This window comes from Drosophila arizonae, chromosome X, assembly GCF_054131065.1.
Source record: "Drosophila arizonae isolate 15081-1271.41 chromosome X, UAZ_ARI_1.0, whole genome shotgun sequence".
Classification (NCBI taxonomy): domain Eukaryota; kingdom Metazoa; phylum Arthropoda; class Insecta; order Diptera; family Drosophilidae; genus Drosophila; species Drosophila arizonae.
In genome coordinates, this window is record NC_142927.1 from 30,224,369 (window position 1) to 30,245,018 (window position 20,650).

General features: G+C 39.5%; 3 protein-coding genes across 8 annotated transcripts; 2 read left to right on the forward strand and 1 right to left on the reverse strand.

Annotated features, from left to right (window-relative positions):
• The first annotated feature begins 1,843 nt into the window (after window positions 1-1,843).
• On the forward strand, window positions 1,844-9,389 carry LOC108617948 (uncharacterized). 5 transcript variants are annotated; one of them, XM_018013838.2, is made up of 9 exons: window positions 1,844-2,002; window positions 4,033-4,253; window positions 4,310-4,467; window positions 4,709-5,047; window positions 5,151-6,037; window positions 6,089-6,278; window positions 6,348-6,718; window positions 7,272-7,428; window positions 7,494-9,389. In XM_018013838.2, the coding sequence occupies exons 2-9, from the start codon at window positions 4,040-4,042 to the stop codon at window positions 8,634-8,636; spliced, it is 3,459 nt and encodes a 1,152-aa protein (XP_017869327.1). In that variant the 5' UTR covers window positions 1,844-2,002; window positions 4,033-4,039; the 3' UTR covers window positions 8,637-9,389. The 5 variants fall into 5 exon arrangements, with proteins under 5 accessions (XP_017869327.1, XP_089331918.1, XP_017869330.1 ...); XM_089475792.1 differs by having other exon boundaries at window positions 6,107-6,278; XM_018013841.2 differs by having other exon boundaries at window positions 4,712-5,047.
• Window positions 9,390-9,521: 132 nt separating this feature from the next.
• On the reverse strand, window positions 9,522-20,627 carry rho-4 (rhomboid-4). Its single transcript, XM_018013843.2, has 4 exons — window positions 20,377-20,627; window positions 11,075-11,436; window positions 10,668-11,010; window positions 9,522-10,606 (listed from the first exon to the last, which is right to left on the reverse strand). Exons 1-4 carry the CDS (start codon window positions 20,623-20,625, stop codon window positions 10,298-10,300), a joined length of 1,263 nt encoding a protein of 420 aa, XP_017869332.1. The 5' UTR covers window positions 20,626-20,627; the 3' UTR covers window positions 9,522-10,297.
• Window positions 14,659-15,585, forward strand: LOC108617952 (uncharacterized). 2 transcript variants are annotated; one of them, XM_018013846.2, is made up of 2 exons: window positions 14,659-14,851; window positions 14,920-15,585. In XM_018013846.2, the coding sequence occupies exon 2, from the start codon at window positions 14,982-14,984 to the stop codon at window positions 15,426-15,428; it is 447 nt and encodes a 148-aa protein (XP_017869335.1). In that variant the 5' UTR covers window positions 14,659-14,851; window positions 14,920-14,981; the 3' UTR covers window positions 15,429-15,585. The 2 variants fall into 2 exon arrangements, with proteins under 2 accessions (XP_017869335.1, XP_017869334.1); XM_018013845.2 differs by having other exon boundaries at window positions 14,664-14,851; window positions 14,910-15,585.
• Window positions 20,628-20,650: the final 23 nt, after the last annotated feature.

Genomic DNA, 20,650 nt, shown 5'->3' on the forward strand with positions numbered 1-20,650 from the left:
ATGGCATTGAGTAAACCACAAGAGTGCAGAGTTTTGTACTATAATACAATTATGAAATAGATAGTAGATTTACCGTGATCTTAGTCCTTTTAATATTCTTATTTGTAAAGCGATTTGAAGCACATTTTCTTTTCGCAACAAATTTAAAATAATTGGTGAAAAATAATTTAAAAATGAGGAAAATTTCAGTCGACATTAAGAATAGTGGTGTGTGCCTGACCGGGAAGGGCTTTCCTTCGCGTACTATTGCCGAAAAGCTTGGTATCAGCCGAAATTTGACTCCGAAAACTCAAGTCAAAGGTTGCAAGAAAGGAATGTGATGGCGCGTTTGAAATTTGCAAGGGATCACAAAAACTGGAGCATCGATGATTGGAAACGAGTTGTTTGGTCAGATGAATTAAAATTTACCCGTTTCCAATCATATGGAAAGCAATATTGCTGGTGCAGCCCTGAGAACGCATTCAACGACATCATGTACAGGAAATTTTCAAACAGGGTTGCGGCAGCATTATGGTTTGGCGATGCTTTACTTGGTGGAACGTTGATCCTCTACATAGAGTACAAGGTATAATGCGGAAAAAGGATTATATGAATATTCTTCAAACCCATCTTCCCAATTTCATTGTTAACTGTTCGTGTCCCCAAAGAGAAAGGGTTTTCAACAAGATGGCGATCCAAAACATACTATAAAGATTATTAAGGAATGGATTGGAAAGCAGAATTTTAAGCAAATGTTCACTCCATACATATAGAGTCTATATATAAATCCTATCCCGACTTCAATCCTATTGAAAATCTGTGGTCAATAGTGAAAAGACGGCTGGAACAGTATGATGCAGCCCCAACGAACATAGACAGCGCGTAGAAGCGTAGTGGAGTCGAATTCGGAAAGAAATCATTCAAAGTTTGGCTGAGAGCATGCCAAAAAGAGTCAACAAAGTTATTGCTAATAAGGGTTTTGGACTAAATATTAAAATTATGCGGATTTTTTCGGTTTTTTATTTCTAATTCGTATAATTTCGCTAATTTAGCCTTGCAACTTTTCTGTATTTGTTAAGAACATACTAATAAACAAACACACAAAAAAATTTGTTGATTTGCTTGAATGGTTAAATTTTTATGCGTGATGAAAGTCAAAGTTCTGCAACATTCACTCATTTTTGTCAATACTGTATATATATATACTTAAAGCACAAATTAACTTTTTCCATAAGCGTGAATTTGAATTTTTCAAAACTCTGCAATGTAGATCTATGTATGTATGTATAAAATCAGTATGCATCCGTAACTAATATCCACATATGTATACATATGTAACTATCCAAGCGAAAGGTATTCTCAATTAACAAGTGGAATATTTCCATAGAAAGTGACGAGCTAAATAATGGGCAAAGCAAGATTTTTCAACCTTATAGAAATTTTGAAGTCTTGTTTAATAAAACAAAAAATTACCTGAATAAAATAGGGTATTTATATTGTGGTTACATAACTGAAACATCAACATTTAAATATGCAATCGATAAATGGTAAATAATATATTTCATAAGAGATTCGGGCGTAACGAGCCCAAAATATATACATATGTACAAAGTTCCTTTATTACTGGCAATAATAATAAATCAGCATTTGAATAAATACAAATTTCAAAATAAGAAAGATACAATAATTTGCATGTTTTTACAGCTTACAGCCACTAACCATACATTGTTACAACAAAAGAAATTATCGACTGTTATCGACTTCAATAGCAGTGGATTAACAGTTCACGTAATGTGATTGTACGGCTAACATAACAGCGATACATAACAGCGATACGATATTTGTAGCCATTTTGAGTAAAGCATTCGATACCACCATGCGATGAATCGTTTATAATTTGGCACAATTTTTTGTGATTTGCAGCAGGACGAACGTGTTGTCTTTTTGTTTTTTTTTGCAATTAATCGCGAACTTTTTTTTTACAGTGTGTAGTGTTGTGTTTTACTCTTGTGTTCCATAGCAGGTAAGGTAATGTTTCATCGCCGCATAAAGCGTAATTTATATTGTCTCAAATGCGTTGCTCGTTCTTTTTAAAGTGCTAAAGACGCTAGCGTCAGTCGCGCACACAATTAAAAATCTACATATGTATTCGTACGCATGCAATAACCACGCGCGAATTCTCGAGTTGCGACAGACAAGTTGAAAAAAAAGCTAACGAAAATATGCATTTAACACTATAAAAGTGTGCGACAGTGCGACATGTCTGACTTGCATTTTTTGCAATGTATTTAATACGAAGCTGTCATACAATTTTATACGCCGGCAAAGGCGCCGGTACACAGCTAAACAGCAGCAAGCAGACACACACACATGCACGCATACGCATGTCAACATGTTAAAAGTGCGTGCCAAATTTAAAAGTTGGAGTTTGCTTTGGCTGTTGTACTTGTATACACCGGTAGTTTTATTTAAATATAATATTTATTGAAATGCTTCTGTGTTTGCAAATGGAGCAACAAGAATTACATTTTGTTTACTATGGTCAGTTAGTATTTGCTTTAAGTAATTAGTTTGCATATGTACATATGTGTGTACATACATACAAATATAAATATACATATCTATGTACATGTTTTGTATGTGTGAGTGTTTTTGCGCGTGTGTGTGATTAACCCAAACAAAAACATACGTTTGGTTTAAAATAATACGTTTTAAGTTTGTACTTCGCATGAATTTGGCAATTTAGAATTGTGACGTTGGACTATCATTTCTTATAAAATTACTTCTGTTCGTGGAAAGCTGGTTGCCATTTTAGACTTTTCTTTCGCACATGTGCGTAAATGTTACGCATACTCTTGCGCACTGTTCGTATTTCTACCTGCTGCAGCTAAGCTTCGTGCCGCAAGTCTAGCCAAACGAACGGGAAACCATTGCCCTTCGTCAAATCTGACGACGTTTTACAAGAAACTTGCATAAGTAGTAGTGTGAAACAAACGTTCAAGGCTGACCTTGGTTGCATTGAAGAATTTTGCGTTTCTTCGAATAGCCGATGTATATATGCTTATGTGTGTATATATGAATATGTGGGTAACAGAAAGCTGGAATATGTATGCGTGTATGTTTATTCTGTTTAGGATTGTAAAAATCTACAATGTCTTTGGCGTTTGCTTTGTCTCTGGTTCTGTTTTCAATGTAATTTCAGCACTTGCTCACTTGGCTTGTGTCTATGCGGTTCATTCGACACTTGTGCGTGTGTGCGATTGTGCTTGTATGCGCGGACACCTTATTGTGAATCAAACAAAGCCGAATGATAAGCCTAGTAATACGGCTGAATATCTGTTATGAAAATATACAAATCGGATCATACAACCATGCATATTACTTTATATTAGTTAGTGATGTAAAGTGAGATCATATTGTATTTATTAAGCTTGAAATACATACATGTGTAAGTATGTGCGGCTAGAGATGATAAAAACTGATTTAATAATTTATTTTGCTCTAAAATCGTTTCAATGCTCTGCCAATAAAGATTCTTGCAAAGTACATTGGGCACATTAAAGCAGGAATAAGATAATGTATTCTATACAATATTTTATGCCGTTTATTTCATTTGATATTTCTTTCACTTGAAGAAAGATACAAATATTTTAATTAATTAGAATTTGATTGCAAAGAAAGAATCTATTTCGAAGTTCAATATTAAACATTTCAGCCAGCTCCTTGCTGGTCTTTCCTTTGATTTTATTAATTGTATACTTATAAAAATTGTAAAATTTTATAAAAAGTGTAGTGATTCCAAGAAATTAATAAAACGAATAATGTATCGGAAGGTTTCAGAAAGAAGTCGCGACGGGAATCGTTTTTTTATTTTGATGTCCCGTTAGCTTTTTGCTGTTTTCCTTCAACTAATGTTTGCATTTTGCAGTTAATATTTGCTGTTTTCTCTTTATATGAAGAAATTGGAGGCATTGAATATGTTTTCCGCTTTTATGGCACTAAGGTGTATAAATGTAATCTAATTCAATGTACTGATCCCTTAAATTTTGACAGGCGCACAATGAGCTCGCCAGACAACGCCGTGGAAGAAAGTACGATGAAGCAAGCAGGAGGGACATCACCGACCGATAACGACGATAAGTCTAGCATGGAGAAGCATGCTGACAACATCAACGGTCATGGACCGCAGGAGGACCAAATGAAAAATCAGAACTTATTGGACATTGACTCGGACAACTCACAGCAAACGATGCAGTTGGATGCCGAGCAGAATGGTGGGTGAAGTACAACTTGCTTGTTAAGCATTCCTAATGCTTGAATCGTATTTTAGATGAGAACGCAGACTTGCGCAAGGCCACGAAGCGTAAGGCTAAGAGAAGCAGACAGCGATGCGATTCTAAGGAGGTGGCTTTGGTGGGTTGGAGCGGTGCTTTTCCCAATCTCTCATCCACCCACAGCTTGGAGAGCAATTCGGATGGAGACCAGCAGGTAAGTACACATCAATAGTGGGACCGAGCCAGAGACTGGCACAATCAGCACATCTGCACCTGCACCTGTTGCTGCAGTTGCTCCTGCTGCTTCAGCTCCAATTTTGTTTTGAGCAGTGAAAAATTTTACTCTTGACATCGGCGTGTATTTGTCTTGTTCTCTATCAATATATCTATAATTTATCTATTTACCTATGTCTCAATATTTGTTTGTATGTATGCATATTGCACATTGTATGCAGCAGCTGCCCACTGACCTAAAGGCTGTCTGTGCCACTGGGCTAAGCGTGTTTCCCAGAGAAGACAAGGAGCAGGGGCCGCCGCTGTCATCATCGTCGCCTTCTGATTCCACTTCCCTTTCACCAGTTACCCAAGTGCCTGCAACCACGACAACGGCAGCTTTCACAATCGGTACAAATTTGACTACTACAAGTCCAAAGTCTACGCAGACAACCAACAGCAACAACAACAACGACAACAAATCAGCGTCAAATGCTGCATTTCCTACAAGTGTCTTGTGTCCACGCTCAGAACCATCATCAGAGTCAGAATCAGAATCACAAGCTGATACAGACAATCAGGTGGAATTTTAGACTTAGTTTTGGAAACAGCCATAGCTGGAAAACTAATGTATTCATTTGCTTACTCCATTTCCTTCTTCCTGTGTCTCCCCTCTCTGCACAGGTGGCCAAGCGCTTAAAAAGGTCCTTCGGTGCCGCTGAGTTTGAACTCGTCCCAGATTTGGTCGCTGGTGAGGAGTCAAATGCCTCTTCCAGTTCTTTACCAAACAGAAGCGGTCGGAAACGCACCCTCTCCAAGAGAGGCACGCCTGACAATAACAACGAATGGAAGCGTTCGAAGCCGTCTGATAAGGATTGGAGCTTCAGCTTGCGGAGTCGCTCCAAGTCTTTTCACTTCCCGAATCGGAAAGTGCCACTGCCACAACCACGCGCACGCAGTGTTTGTGCAGCCTACTTTTGCAAACAAACTGACATGCCGGTCATATCGGTCACAGTCAGAAGCGAGTCGAAGCCTCCCGCTCGCTCGGGCGCTGCCCACAAGCTTCCGGCAACTGATGAATTCTTTTTCATGCCCTTCAAGTATGGATGGAAACGTGAGTTGGTGCTGCGCAGTAACGCATCCGTGTCGCGCCAGCGCGGCGACGTGATCTTTGTATCGCCGGAAGGGAAGAAGCTCCGCTCCCGAGAGGACATCATTCCTCTGCTGAAAGGCGAGTTGACCATCGATCATTTCTGCTTTCAACGCCAGCTGCAGCATGCCGGTGAGCAGTACGAGACATTGCGTCAAGCACAGCCTGCCCCGACACGCACTAAAGCGGGAGCAGTCAAACAGGCGACATGCAACAGCATCAGCCAGCAACTGCAGTCAGGTGCTGCACCCGTGTCTGGCAAACGTGTGCCAAAGCCTAAGGTGCCAAAGGGCGCTAGCCCTCCGCCAGAGGGTTGGACCTCGACAATGGCCGTCAAGGGCAACGCCCGCGTCTTAGCAGCCAGCAATTTCAACAGCGCAGGCAGCGGCGCTGGCTCTGGCAACAGCGCACGCAAACGAAGGTAAACAGGCTACGACTTAAATGCATAGATCGATATCTCATTTATTCGCAGACAACCCTATGTTGGCAGCAATCATTCTAAGCAGCCAGCTAAGACAGCCACGGATCAAGCAGCTACGCAGACAGCTCCCCAGCCAGCCACAGACAAGACGATGATCTGCGTGTATTGCTTGAAGTCGATCAATGATAAGCAACAGGCTTTTCCTGTGGGTACAGACCCTGCTAACAGCTACATCTGTATGGTGAGTAAAAATCGAAGATGTATGTCAGAGCTGGAAGCATAGCTGATAAATTTTCCCCTTGCTATCTAGAGCTGCAATAAATCTGGCACCAATGCGGATAATTTGCAGCAGGAAGCCAAAGGATCGGGACAGGCCAATGGTACCAAGAAGCAAGAAATGACTGAGGAGATTGTAGCCGCAAATACAAAATCTGCCTCCGAAGCAGGCAAGACTTCGTCCTCAGATGTAAATGGAAATTGTAATAGCAATGGCAATGGAGCCTTGCTAGAGATCGGTGGAGAGATTGAGCTGCCGGGCGCACTGCCGCCCGACCAATTGCTCAGCGATGAGTCACCTGCAAGACGTGCTGGCAAGACTCCCAGTTCAATGGAGGTTATTGTAATTAACGGCCGCAAAGCTCTGGCCATTTCTGGCGAGCCGCCGCGCCCTCAGCTACAAGTGTGAGTCCGAAACGAAGGCAAACTCAAGTGACGTCCTTCCCTGTTCAGTTCGGTTCACTTCCAGTTCTATTGTAATACTCTTCGAATTATCTCAATTATTTTATTATTTCGATAAAAGAAAGTCCAATAAAGTAGGGGACTTTGTGGATTCGTCGTATTCTAGTTTGCTGCTCAGCGACTGCAAATTGACACTAATCGAAAATTGAATCATCACCAAATTACACACTTGTCCAGAGATAGTAAACAATAATTAAATTATCAGTTTTAGTAAGCATTGTCAAGTTAATCAACACAACTTCTGCTTACGATGTCAACCTTGACCAATTTTATCTGAGTCCTTCATTCGAATCGGATTATAAATATCAGTGCTCTAGTGGGGAATACTCGACTAGAGATTGATAAATTAAATTTTAAACTTTTATAAGTTGTAAACGTCATTAATCTATTTGATAATTATGCCAGCCAAATATTCTGTACATAATATTTATTTACGAAAGTCGGGCTTCCACTACATTTATATAACATCTTGTTGACTCTTCTGTTTTCTTTGTAGCATACCACAAGAACCGGAGTTGGAGGGCTACGAAAGACAAGTTCTTAAGCGCAACATCAGGGCCAAAGAGAAGCGTCAGAGCTTTGTTGACTGCGTTTCAATTGGCAACCTGAACTGCCAGGTGATGTGTGCCGTTATGAAGATAATGGATATGCCCGTAAGTTTCAATTGGTAATGTCCATTCCATTCGCCTTAATTAGATGGTTTCTTATTTCTGCGTAGGACCGTGTACGTATGTCGCAGGTGTGCAAGACCTGGGCTATGATTGCCCGTGATCGCAGCGTGTGGCGCACGGTAAGGCTTCGCGATTCTCACATTGCCAAATGGCTGTTCCTCTTACGTGATATGGCGCGCTTTCGCACCTACGAATTGGATATGATGGGGGTTAAAATGGACAGCCCCAAGGTGCGTTTGGAGGGAGACTTGCGCGTGCTAAAGTCACTGCGCGTACTCCGCACTGATCCCAGTGAAGCAGAGTTTATTCAGTCGGTCATCAAGCGTATACCACGTCTGCACGAGCTGCGTACCACGTGCACCAGTCGTGTACTCAATTTGATTAATTTAGAGAAGATGGTCGAACTGCGCGTGCTGCGTATTCGCATGTTGGAGCCAAAGGCTGGCATTCTTTCGCTGCAGCCGCTGCAAGGTTTGGAGCAGTTGCAGGAGCTTAGTTTGCGCGGTATTAACAATATGGCTCAGCTAGAATTGTTACAACTTCAAGGATTGAAAAATCTCGAAACACTTGTGCTGGGCTCCTGTCGCGGCATGAAAGTGTCATTGTTCGGCCAGCAAGTGCTACCGAGTCTGACCCGTCTTCGTCATCTACGCCTCGAGAATCACCACAGCAACCGCTCGTTTAACATTAATGAGATAATGGAGGGCATCGCCGCCGGCGGCAGTGTGAAGCGTGTGGAGCTCATCAATGTCAACGTGGATGCTGAGCTCAGCCGTCAGTTGGCCGCTTGTAGCTCGGTGCAGGAGCTGCTGCTGATGCCGAACTTTCACAATAACACGGCTTACATGATGAATTACATTATGCAGGCGATCAACGAAAATAGCGAACAACTTAAAGTGTTTCGCTTGGGTCTGACATACGAACTATTGAGCGTTACTCGCGCTCTGGCCATGAATCAAGAGAAGGATTGCATTCCGGTTGTACTGCCCATACCTGGCGTGCCGGACAACGATGTACTTAACGAGTCCGACGAGCCAATAGCTTGCTTGCCGGTCGATCGCCTGGAGTCCATTTTACACCACATGATGCCGCAGGCCTGGCTGACAGTCGCCAAGGTCTCACAGAGCGAGACAACCAATTTGAAATTCCTTCCGGCTTTGCCGAGTGACGTCGGAATATCGCATAACTAACCGTTTTTCCACAGCCTCCTTTTTATACAATTGCATGCATATTGTATATATGTAATATTTGGGATCATTATATATACATATGTATATATAATTTCTACGTATTCTATATACATATGCATATATGAGTTCTACATATTCTATATATAGCATGTGATCTTCAGGGTGTAATGGGATATGGGTGAGTGCCGTTACGATTATTATGTATGTGCCGCCCGGTTGTTGTTTGAGAGAAAATAGACTGAGTCTCTATTCACCATCACACGCTACACAATACATTGTGGCGCAAACCCTAGAGTATTTTAAGTAATATAAAGTATATATATATACATATATACGCATCCTTATGTATATATGTATATATATATATATATATATATATATATATATATATATATATATATATATATATATATATATATATGTATTTCATATGTTCTCTGAATGGAATCGTTTTCAGAGAGAAACGTCAAATACTTAAAGCAAAAACTAAAATGAAAAATCAGTTTGCTTGTGTATAAAAATTAATCTTTATTTTTTCTGTATATATATAAATATATATATAAAACATAGAAGTATATCTTAATCTAACGTATATATTATTACTGAAATTGCGTAATCCTGTGAATTCTGTGTATATATTTTTTAATAATCGCTATGAAGGATGACTTTGTATTTAGTTTAAGATGAAAATGTCTTGTAAAACGCACAACTGTTCTTTTCGATGAAGAATTATATTTTTAGTTAAGAAACAAACTGTCTCGATCTTTTCTTTTGTGCGTATGAGAAAGTAAGTATTTCTTAGATGTTAACGTGAAGCAGAGGTCCTGACAAAGGGGCCAGCATAGTCGGTACAAGTTAAATAAATGATATAAAAATAAATAAGTATGTAGGGAATTATTAACGTATATTTAACATGGAAAAGAACATATGTATATTCGTTTTTATTCAAACATCGTGCTGAATAAGTACAGCATGTACAAAAATATCCTTGCAAATGGGGATAGGCGACTTCAAATTTACTTTGTTTTTAAATACTTTGTTCTTGTTTCTAGGCGTACAGAATAAATATAACGAATATTTGTATTTACAAAAGGGGCAAGGAAATGTATTTTGGTACTTGTTTAGGGTGTGGTATGGCTTTTTACGTTCAAAACAATTGTATTTGCAGTTTGATTCAGTTAATAACGTAAATTCATACGAATTCGAAATATGAATTAATAAGTGTATAGCAAATTATATAAATATATATATGTATACATCAAAGCCGGTACTTGAGTTGTGTTTAGTTTCCAGGAGAAAGTGTTCTGTATTGCTTACTGTGTATATATAGTAAATGTGTATACGATTTGTTATGAAATCATGGGGCTAGGGGGTAAATACGTTGGGTTGGAAAAGTACTCGCAATTATATAGAGATAGTAAATGTTAGTATTACGAGGATAAATGATGATGCACAACAACCGAAAAGCTTGCCGCTCGTGGCACAATTCAGTGCCGCAATAGCATGGATTGAAACTTATCGAACTACACGTACTCAAGCTAAGGGATGGCCTAGATCAAGATCAAAATCAAGTGCACTTTGGACATGTACATGGACAACCTGAGACTAAGGTTAAGGCTAGGGTTGTGCGGCTTAAAACTAATTTGTCATTGGTCCAGATCTCAGTTGTATTCGGCCTTGGGAAAGTAGTCGGGCACAAAGATGTGCACAATGATGCCGGTGGTCATGAGGGCAAAGTAGAAGATGACGGCTATCCACCAGAGAATGCGCTCCCAGCGACGCACCTCCAAGTTACGCAGCACCCCGATGCCTACGAGAAGGCCGGCCAGGGCTCCAGACAAATGTGCAATGTATCCAATCTGGTCATGCTGGTCAGTCAGATGCCGATACACTGACGTGCCCAGATCGGTGAAGCAGAACACAAGGAATGCAAGCAGCTGCACAATTGCATACTCCATTTCCGAGTAGTTCTGTAAATGGAAATCAAATTTTTAAAATGGGTTTGTTTTCAGCACATTTTTTGGGACTCACCATAATGATCGTGGCAATATGGGCAGTGATCAAAGCATAGACTCCGCCCGAGGCGCCTGCCAGAAAGATGCGGGGACTGGTCAGCGAGGTGCCCATAGAGCCGGCCAGGACGCCGGCTAAGTAGACGAGCGCCACTCGCCACCAGTGATGCACCAGCTCCAGGGCGATGCCAAGGAAGATCTGTATGATCAGGTTCATCATCAGGTGCATGATGCCCACGTGCACGAACATGTAGCTGAGGAAGCGCCACGACTCGTACCTCTTGTACGGATTGTAAATGAAAAGCGTCGCAGCTGGTCCATTGGTGCTCTCGCCCAGGCGCTGGTTGTGGTTGGGATCGTCCCTGTTGGTACAATGCCAAGTTGATTAGCAAAACAATGAACAGCAATTGATCTCAATGAACTTACTGAAAGTAAATGACATCCACCAGAAACATGATGATCTCAATAATGGAGAAAATGACCATGGTCAGTGGCGGTGGACAGATGGACATCTGCTTCTCGTACGCGCCGTCTAGCTCGTCGCCCTCGAGCGGACGAGGCGGTGGCACCACATACCGACAATACCTGGTCAGCATATTGCGTATCATCCACTTGTGGTGCAACGACATGGCGTAGAACTCCTCAAAATCCAGATGCCCATTGTTGTCCGTATCACTGCGGCGCAATATCTGCTCGGTTATGTGTGGCGGTATATCGTGGCAACGGCCACACGAAATGAGACCCTTCAGCTCGTGTACGTCGATGAGGCCATCTCGATCCGAGTCGTGCTGCAACAAGTCAATTTTCAAAAATTATTCCATGGCATGAGATATTTGAGTCTATATATGTATGTAGGTATTTATCTAATACGCTTCTAATCTATAAAATCAGCGCTTCCAGCGATTAGCTCGGGGCACTTTTATTTACTTATAATTATCAAGTATTGTGTGTGGTAAATTGCATTAAAACATTATCAAGGCTCTCTAGCCTGCTTATCGAGTCATAATCTCGTATTAGTCAGAAAGTAAATATGTTTATACAAATAAATTGAATGGGCTTATTAGTAGAGTGTTCAAGAATGCTTGAAGTTTATAGAACAATGCAATTTCAGCACATTTTAGGCTATAGGTACGTATGAGCTACAGCATGGACTATATGCATGTATGTGTATTATTGATAATGATGAGCACATTCATATGAAAAAGTACACTTCTCTATTATTTGAAATACGTTTTACTGAGAGTTTTGTGGAAAGCAGAGTAGTTATAAAAAATCTATAATACATGAAATCAAGAGGACATGGCTAGATCAGCCCATCATCCTAATTCACAATCTACATACATGCATATATGGGTTACGTGAAGCTCTTGTCTGTCTGATACATATACATATGTATTTTCCAAATATCTTTCTGAAATCTCAATTTTACTAAGTTTAGAGCATACAACTAAGGTATGCATAATATATATATGTACACTGCGCGTCATCAGGTTAGCGCCCCCCCTTACACTCATTTTCTTTTACGTTTTTCTCTTTGCCTATTTCACGCAACTTCTTGGTTTTTTTTTTATTTCATTATCATCGCATGAGATGTCTCTCATACCAAAAAAAAGCGCGAGTGAAAACCCGTTATGTTTTATTTTCTATTCTTTTCTATTTTCGCAAAAAATGTGTGCACTTATTTTGCGTCATCAGATTAGCGCCCCCAAATGCAATTGTAATTATCTTGCTTATTTTGGCAATTACACTCACCAAATTTTTTGTGAAGCTCAAAGTATTCAATATATTTATAGTATGGGTAAAGAAACAGTTTTATCTTTGGTTAAAAATCAAAGATTGAGGCATACTTTGAATCTAGACTATGCAACCATAAAATAGCTGAAAAAACAGGAAAAAAACCGAAAACTAAGTGGCAATTTTCTTACAAATAGGGAAAACTATGGAAAAAACTATATAAGCGGTATTAATCAAGTGATTTCAGAAGGAAATAGAAGAGCATTAGTTCGAGAAGCTTCGAATTCCCACGAATCGACCACCAAGATTAGGGTTAAAATCAGTGTTAGGACGAGCTTATCAACGGTCCAAAGAGCAAATAAGAAAGTTAATTACTTAAAGAAACAGAATGTAAAAAAAAAGACACCAGTCGATATGCTGAGAGAAGAAATACGCATTAATTTTGGCCGAGCGAACATGACGTGGTCTATCCAATGGCAGCATGTTGTCTTTTCTGATGAGAAAAATTGAATTTGGAAGGAACTGATGGCTAAATTTATTATATCCATGACCTACGCATAGAAGAACATTATTTGGAACGGTTTCCAAGCAGTTGCGGCGGGGGGGTGGTGTGGTATTGATGTAGGGTGCAATATCTTACTACAGCGCTTGTAAGCTTCAATTTTTGACATCGCGCTTGAACGCATAGGACTATAACACCGTGTTTAAAACTGCTGTTCCGCATTTCTATAACCTGTCTGTAAACCGGCATTAGATTTCCCAGCATGATAATGCTCCAAATCCAAATCCAAATCCCTGAAGTCCTGGATTCAGGGCCAAAAAATTGATCTCATGGAGTGGCCACCATACTCACTCGACCTTAATATCATTGGAAACGTCTGGGGATGGTTGATCAGGAAAGTATATGAGTCCGGAAAGCATTATAGTGCAAAGACAGAGTTAATCGAAGGTACTAAACACGCTTGGTCAACCATATCCTTGAATAATATTGAACAACTTTATAATTTCATTCCTAATCGAATTTTTTAAGTAATTTCAAACAAAAAACGGCACTACGCACTACTAATATTACTTAAAAATAACAATAGCTTAAAATACAGGTGTTATTTTTGGTCATTAACTTAAATAAATTGAATTTAGCGCAGGGGGCGCTAATCTGATGACCAAATTTTTGTAACATGTTTTTTGTACATTTTACAAAAAAAATTATTTAAAAATAATCCTTATTGTTACAGTAGCCATTCTTTTTGCATTTTAAAGATAAATAAATGGAGTATAATGTAAAAAAAATTCAAAGATGGAGCTCTGATGGTTTAGATTTTATTTATCTTTGAGGTTGAGTGTAAAGGGGGGCGCTAACCTGATGACGCGCAGTGTATATATGGGCGATTCTCTAGTTCGAACGTATGTTAAGTAAAAAAAAAAAAAAAAAAAAAAAAAAAAAAAGTAAAATGCCAAAACATTTTTTATTTTGACGAATAGTGAATCTTCCAGCTCTTGATGAACTTCATAATTGATGCTTAATATGATTTGAGACAAGTGTTCATTTTCAAGATAATTACAAAAAAACCAAGAGGTTCGCATGCTACCAAAAAACGCAAGTCGCTTTTTAAATTCAACTTCAGATTTTAGCGAAACCTTAAGAGACAGTTTATTACAAATAATATCAAAATATTAGTAATTGGACACATCTTAATAATGCTTTCTATTTGATATTTAGTTGTTTAATTTATCTTTCAGCTTTAATCAGGGTCGAGCGTGACGTGTCGAATTTCGACATTTTTTGCACCATACTTTTTTGGTACTATTTATGAAATTATAGGTGAATAAAAGTATTATAAATGATTTTCAATATATTCCATTTATTAATATAAATTAGAGAAAATTCAAAGTATCATATTTCATTGCATAGTGTCTCAATAATAAGAACAAAATGTGCAGAAGAAATGCTCAAAACAGAACTTTTGCACTTATTCGGCTTTGTGTCTCAATATTTCGAGATGTATTATGATAAAATGTAAAATTGGTTTATATTAGTTAAATTTGATGAATTAGTTATACAAAATATGTAAGCAGAACATGCTTTCATTGATTTTGAATGTTTTGGCTGTGTTTGACCTTTCTGGAGAAATGCCCATATATACATATGTCATGCAAGATGCATATCTCATATATCAAATACCATTGTCATTCATTATCTATTTTAGATTAAATAACTATTATATTATAATATAAAGGACATATATATGTGTATAATACATCATATAATAAATTATAAATCAAGTCATAGTATCATATCACAGCAGGCGAGGTGGAAAATTGGATTACGGGAATTGTGTCAGTTTCATTTGGTAATAGTCACTCAAATTGTATGGGAAATATCTCGGAATAAATATCAAGGCATCACTGTAGCTGGGTCCTGAGCTCCGTGCTACTTTGGCCAGCAACAGGAAGAACACAAAATTACATGTGAGTTTGTGAATCGGCGAATTCCTGGCGATTGCTAATTTGTTTACGTCTATCAAAGGTTACCATAGCACCCATAGGTCCCATAGCTTCCATAGTTACCCATCCCAAGCTCTCAAATTTCCGCTGCAATATGACACAGTTTTGGCAGATGACCAAGAACATGATGGGCTGGTGGTTGGCCGAGGAGGAGGACTGCAACTGTGACTACCACGACGACGATGAGACCGAGGTGCAGGAGTCCTCGGGCGTGGGCACCATCATACTTATATACACGGCGCTGGTAGGAATCTTCATTGGAGGCAACATCATTCTCAGGCAACTGACGCAGAGCTCACCGAAGTTGATCGGCCGAAAGATGCGTAAGGAACAGCAGCAGCGGCGCCGCAGCAGGCATTCAGCGAATGAGGTCAACAGAAGACTGCGAAGGAAGCTCGTGTTGGACAACTGGCACGATGCAGTGGAGCCGACTGCCGAGGAGAAGGCCCAGTTGCTGCAACTTAAAGACCAGGAGCTCTACTTCGAGCTGCGCGACGACAACATCGACGACGATCACTTTGTGGATGCCAAGGATAACTGAAGCCCAGCCTGGACGCCGCTATGCCAATGCCCAAATGTCCATCAACAGCTGAGGCTCCCATTCCAATTCCGATTAACTAATCGTTTCCGAGCTCTGTTATTCCCACACTTTCCACATCCCAAATTTCAAATAAAGGACACCATATACCATAAACCAATTCGCAAACGGCCTTCATTCCATTGATATACAGTTGGAAATCGATTGTGCAATTGCCGCAAATACCACATGCAACTGTTTCAGCAAATCAAATCCCAAGTGTGGTCAAAACAAGGTGCCGCAATTGGAAGATTAGGCAATGAAATGACCAAATCCGTTCAACATATTCGACAAATACGTCAAAACTGCATTCGAATCGAGGCCACAGCAAACGGCGGACAGCCGCCACTTGACTGACAAACAAACAGGCAGAGAGAGAGAGAGAGACAGAGAGAGAGAGGAGAGAGAGAGAGAGAGAGAGAGAGAGAGAGATCAGTCTGCTCTGTGGCTTTCGTTAAATACCCTTTTTCTAGCTAAATGTTTTAGAGCAGGCGAATAACAAAAGGTATCGCAACACCTGATACATTCACGAACTTCACTTTAAAGCTTTCTCACTTGATTCAATGACTCAGTTCAACTGTTATTCGATACGCTACAGACATTAGACTTTAAACACAGAAACATAAACAAAACGTATTTTAGATCGAATAACAACAAGATCAATTTGTTTTCTCTTGGAAATCTGAAAATAATATTAACAAAGTGAAGTCAGCTGCACTTGTTTACTGAATCTTGTACAGTGTTTCATACGTGTTCCTTACGTCTATATAAAGTGAATTTTCAATTTTTGTTGTAGTCAGAAATGCAGCGAATAGCTCCATTTCAAATATTTTTGTCGCAGAATCGCGGTATTTTTCTCGTGAAATAACTTTAGTTCAGTTTGTTTAGATGAGGCGATTCTCTAGAAGTTCATACCGTGCTAGTGGTTCCAGGGAATAAGTAACCAAAAACAGTCGGTTATATTGTTCTAGCTGTGAACAAAAAATAAAGCCAATTAAGTTTCATTCCATATTAATAATGAAACCGCAAAACTCCGCTTCAGACTTTTATTTATATACATATTGCGACTGATTAAATCTTGTGTTTTAAGAGTGCTTGAACAAAACATAGTTGAAGTGTGTGTCTGTGGGGGCATGAACTACAGACTGAGTTATTATCAAACTTATTGAGTCACAAATTGAAGTTTGGGGCAGCAGCATTCAGTTAGTCTCTCAGCCAGTCATGCATTAATCTACCATGTGTGTCATTATAAATGAGTATATATGTACATATAAATGTATGTATGTGCATTAAAACAAGGCATTGAAACGTTTGGCATTTCGTTGGATGGGGGCTATACATTGGCCGCGCTAATAGATAAGATTGCAAACACAACATTTTGATATTGAATGGTCTTGGCTATTTCACAAAAGGCAAATACAGAGTTAGCGAGCGAGATAGAGAGAGAGAGAGAGAGGGAGAGATGAATGCAGAGAGGAAGCACAGAATGAAAGTTAAAGCAACAGTCCAGTCTGCGTATGCTAATTGATATGCCATGCTAAACACATACCAGATATTAACAAATGGATTCTATTCACGAACCACTAGAGGCAAAGGCAAAAGAAAGAGTTGAGAAGAAATCCCCACAAACGGGTTACGGCAGAGCTGATGAAATGCAATTTATGTGCTGTTCTTTTTGTCTTAGCTGCCAACTGCTCTAGGGCCAATGAACGAATCAAAGGCAAACAGTGGGAGTGGGAGTGGGAGAGGGACAGATGCTGAGAGAAAGGAACAATTTCACTCGAAGCCAACTAATAGCACGGAATGCTGTTGAAGAGAAACCAAAACAGAAACACCGCACAAAACAAAATCAAACAAACCAGGGGTGTTCTAATTGGGAGAGTCAGACGCGCAGATACCCTGTAAGTAGAATTTTATTCACGATGTCGATCATCTGAAAGTACAGATGATGGACATGACACAACATACATATATTCCATTAAATATGAGATTCAACTGCATATTTATAATGGTAACTATATTAGTATATGTATTTCGAATTCAACTTTAATTTACTTGATAATAATACATCAAATTAAATTATATTTTTTGGTAAATCTAGCTTTAAGAACAAGGGCAGGGCTGAATAACCCTAAAATGCATATACATACATACAAACATACACATATACATATACTCTAACTCTAAAAACATTATATCTAGAATACCAAATCTAAACGGGTATTCAAATTTAAAGTGTTTGATCAGGTTGTTGTGGGAATGGGGAGCGGCACTTGGCAGTGAGTAGAAAACAATAGGATACGCTAGGCAAGAAAGTGACAACAACAATATTGCGCAGGTGACTAAGCCAAATCAACTTTTGACAGTCAAGAACGAAGCTAATACACAAACAACAGCAACAAATGACGACAGCAATTCACATACATGCATACATATGTAAATAGCCACATTCATACGCTCGTATGGGTACATGGGAGCACATGCGAAAGTAAAAGAACAAACTGGTATGTGTATGTGTGTGTGTAAGTACACAGAGAACCGGTTGTTTCTGCCTACATTGTTCGTATCCGATAAGACGCTCGCTGTCGTTCTTCCCCTCTGTTAGCTGCTGTTGCTGTTGTTGCTGCTGCTGCAATGTTAAGCAAAAACAAACTGAGAAGAGCACACAACAAAATGTTAATGGCGAATTGTACAAAAGTGTGAAATTGACTGAATGCTCTGTTTGCTGGCGTTCGCGACGTGACATTGATAAGCTGACCCCACCAGGCCCCCTTTTCAACACATCGTTTCTAGAGAAATTAATGGAATGCAAATAGTGCGCACTCGCAGCGGCATTAACAGCAACAGTTTTAGTAGCACGCCTGCATCGAAGTGTGCATAAGTCTACGTATGTATATGCATATACATACAGTTTGGCAAGAAAGTGTTTACACATAGGGAAAAAATTTTAATTTTTTACTTTGAAGCGAAATAAAATCATTAAGAATATGCATATTCAATTTGTTTAAAATGAAAATAGGTAAATTAGACTATAAACTATATTAGTAAGTAAAAAAAATTACAATATGTTTCCATTAACAAAAGAAAATAACAAAAAACAAAAGAAGTAACAAAAATCAGCTGACAAGAAAGTGTTTACACAACTAAAACAATTAATTCATTATAGTGTTTTAACTACTTTTTAGTTAAAACTAATCATTTTTTTGGCCACCTTTGGCATCTATGACTGCTCCCAAGCGTCTATTCATCGATTGGACCAAGTTTCTGACATATTCCACTGGGATATTTTGCCATTCCTCCAAAACATTGGTTTTTCGCTCAGTTTTATTCTTTGGTTACCTCTTTGCGGTCCTCTTCTTCAGATAAGCCCACAACTTCTCAATGAGGCTTAAGTCCGGGCCTTTAGCTTGCGTATCCATCACATTTTTCCAGTTATAAAGAAGCCAGCACCTCACAATATGCGCCTTATGTTTGAATCTTTGTCTTGATAAAACCTAAAAGTTGGTTTGCCATTGACAAAGAATCCGAATTTGTTGGCACTGGTTACTAAATGTGTGCGCAAAATGTGAAAATACTGTCCAACATCCATGGTGTTCTCAATGAAACAGAGATATCCAACTGCTTTGCTTGAGATGCACCCCCAGACCATTACCGAACGCTTTCCAAAATCAACAGTCGGTATTATATTTTTCTTCTCGAGGGCTTTTAGGGGCTTGCGCCACTCTCTAGTTGGACCATTGTTATAATATACCATCTTTTTGGATTCATCGCAAAATATTACATCATCCCGATATGAATCTGGCAGATTTTCGTGCATTTTAGCAAACATTAGACGCTTTTGAGCGTGATCTGCCGACATCAGTGTTTTTTTCCGGGCTAGTCGGGACGACAGATCGTTACTTTTTAGTGCTCTTCTGACACTTTCCCGGGAAATGGTTATGCTACACTCCTCCTTCAGGTCACTGGCAAGCATCCTGATCAAAATAGTTGGTTTCTCGTCCATTTTTCTGAGCGTAATTCGCTCTACCCTGGGTGATAATAGAAGAGGCCGTCCTTTAATTTTAACCTTTAACCTCTAACTCAAGCCTATCCTCTTTTTTTTGCTCGGCTTAGTATATTATATACCGTTTTCCAAGAAATCAAAAACATTTGGCCAATCTCTGTGGCAGTTTTACCCGCTAAGAGGCATCCAAAGAATAAAACTGAACTGAAAGCCAATGTTTTGGAGGAATGGCAAAATATCCCAGTGGAATATGTCAGAAACTTGGTCCAATCGATGAATAGACGCTTGGGAGCAGTCATAGATGCCAAAGGTGGCCAAAAAAATGATTAGTTTTAACTAAAAAGTAGTTAAAACACTATAATGAATTAATTGTTTTAGTTGTGTAAACACTTTCTTGTCAGCTGATTTTTGTTACTTCTTTTGTTTTTTGTTATTTTCTTTTGTTAATGGAAACATATTGTAATTTTTTTTACTTACTAATATAGTTTATAGTCTAATTTACCTATTTTCATTTTAAAAAAATTGATAATGCATATTCTTAATGCTTTTATTTCACTTCAAAGTAAAAAATTAAAATTTTTTCCCTATGTGTAAACACTTTCTTGCCAAACTGTATGTATGTACATATAACACATGTATATGTAAAGCGTGACAATAAGCAATTTGATTCGAGTGAGAGGGTTAGAGGTAACGAGTGACTGGGCTGATGATTCACCCAAATATTTGATACGCGCAGCTAGGACAAACTTTCACCAAGGCCAAGGGACCGCGCACAGGCGGGCGTCTTGAACAAAACCAGGAAATTCATTCATGCATGCGCTGACAGCACCACCGGCAGAGTGCGACAGAGTGAGAGAGCGGCGTGTGAGCTCAGTTCTAGTTCCCTTTGCAATTGAACGCTTGGCTTACCTTTTCGAATAATTGCCGCATTTTTCTGCGATCCTCTGATTCCGGCTGCGAGTTGGACCGATTGAGTGGCACCTCCTCCATGTCAATGGTGTCCTGACGCATCGTTGGCGGCCGTGCTGGATGCGTCGGCGATCGCCGCTCGGCCGGTATATTCGGATAGAGGCCATTTTCGACGTCTCGCTGGTGTTGCTGCTGCAACTGCTGAGCGGGCGTTTGGCTCTGCTGGCGGGACACTGACTTTACAGGCATTCTCTCTAAGTTTCACGGCGGTATA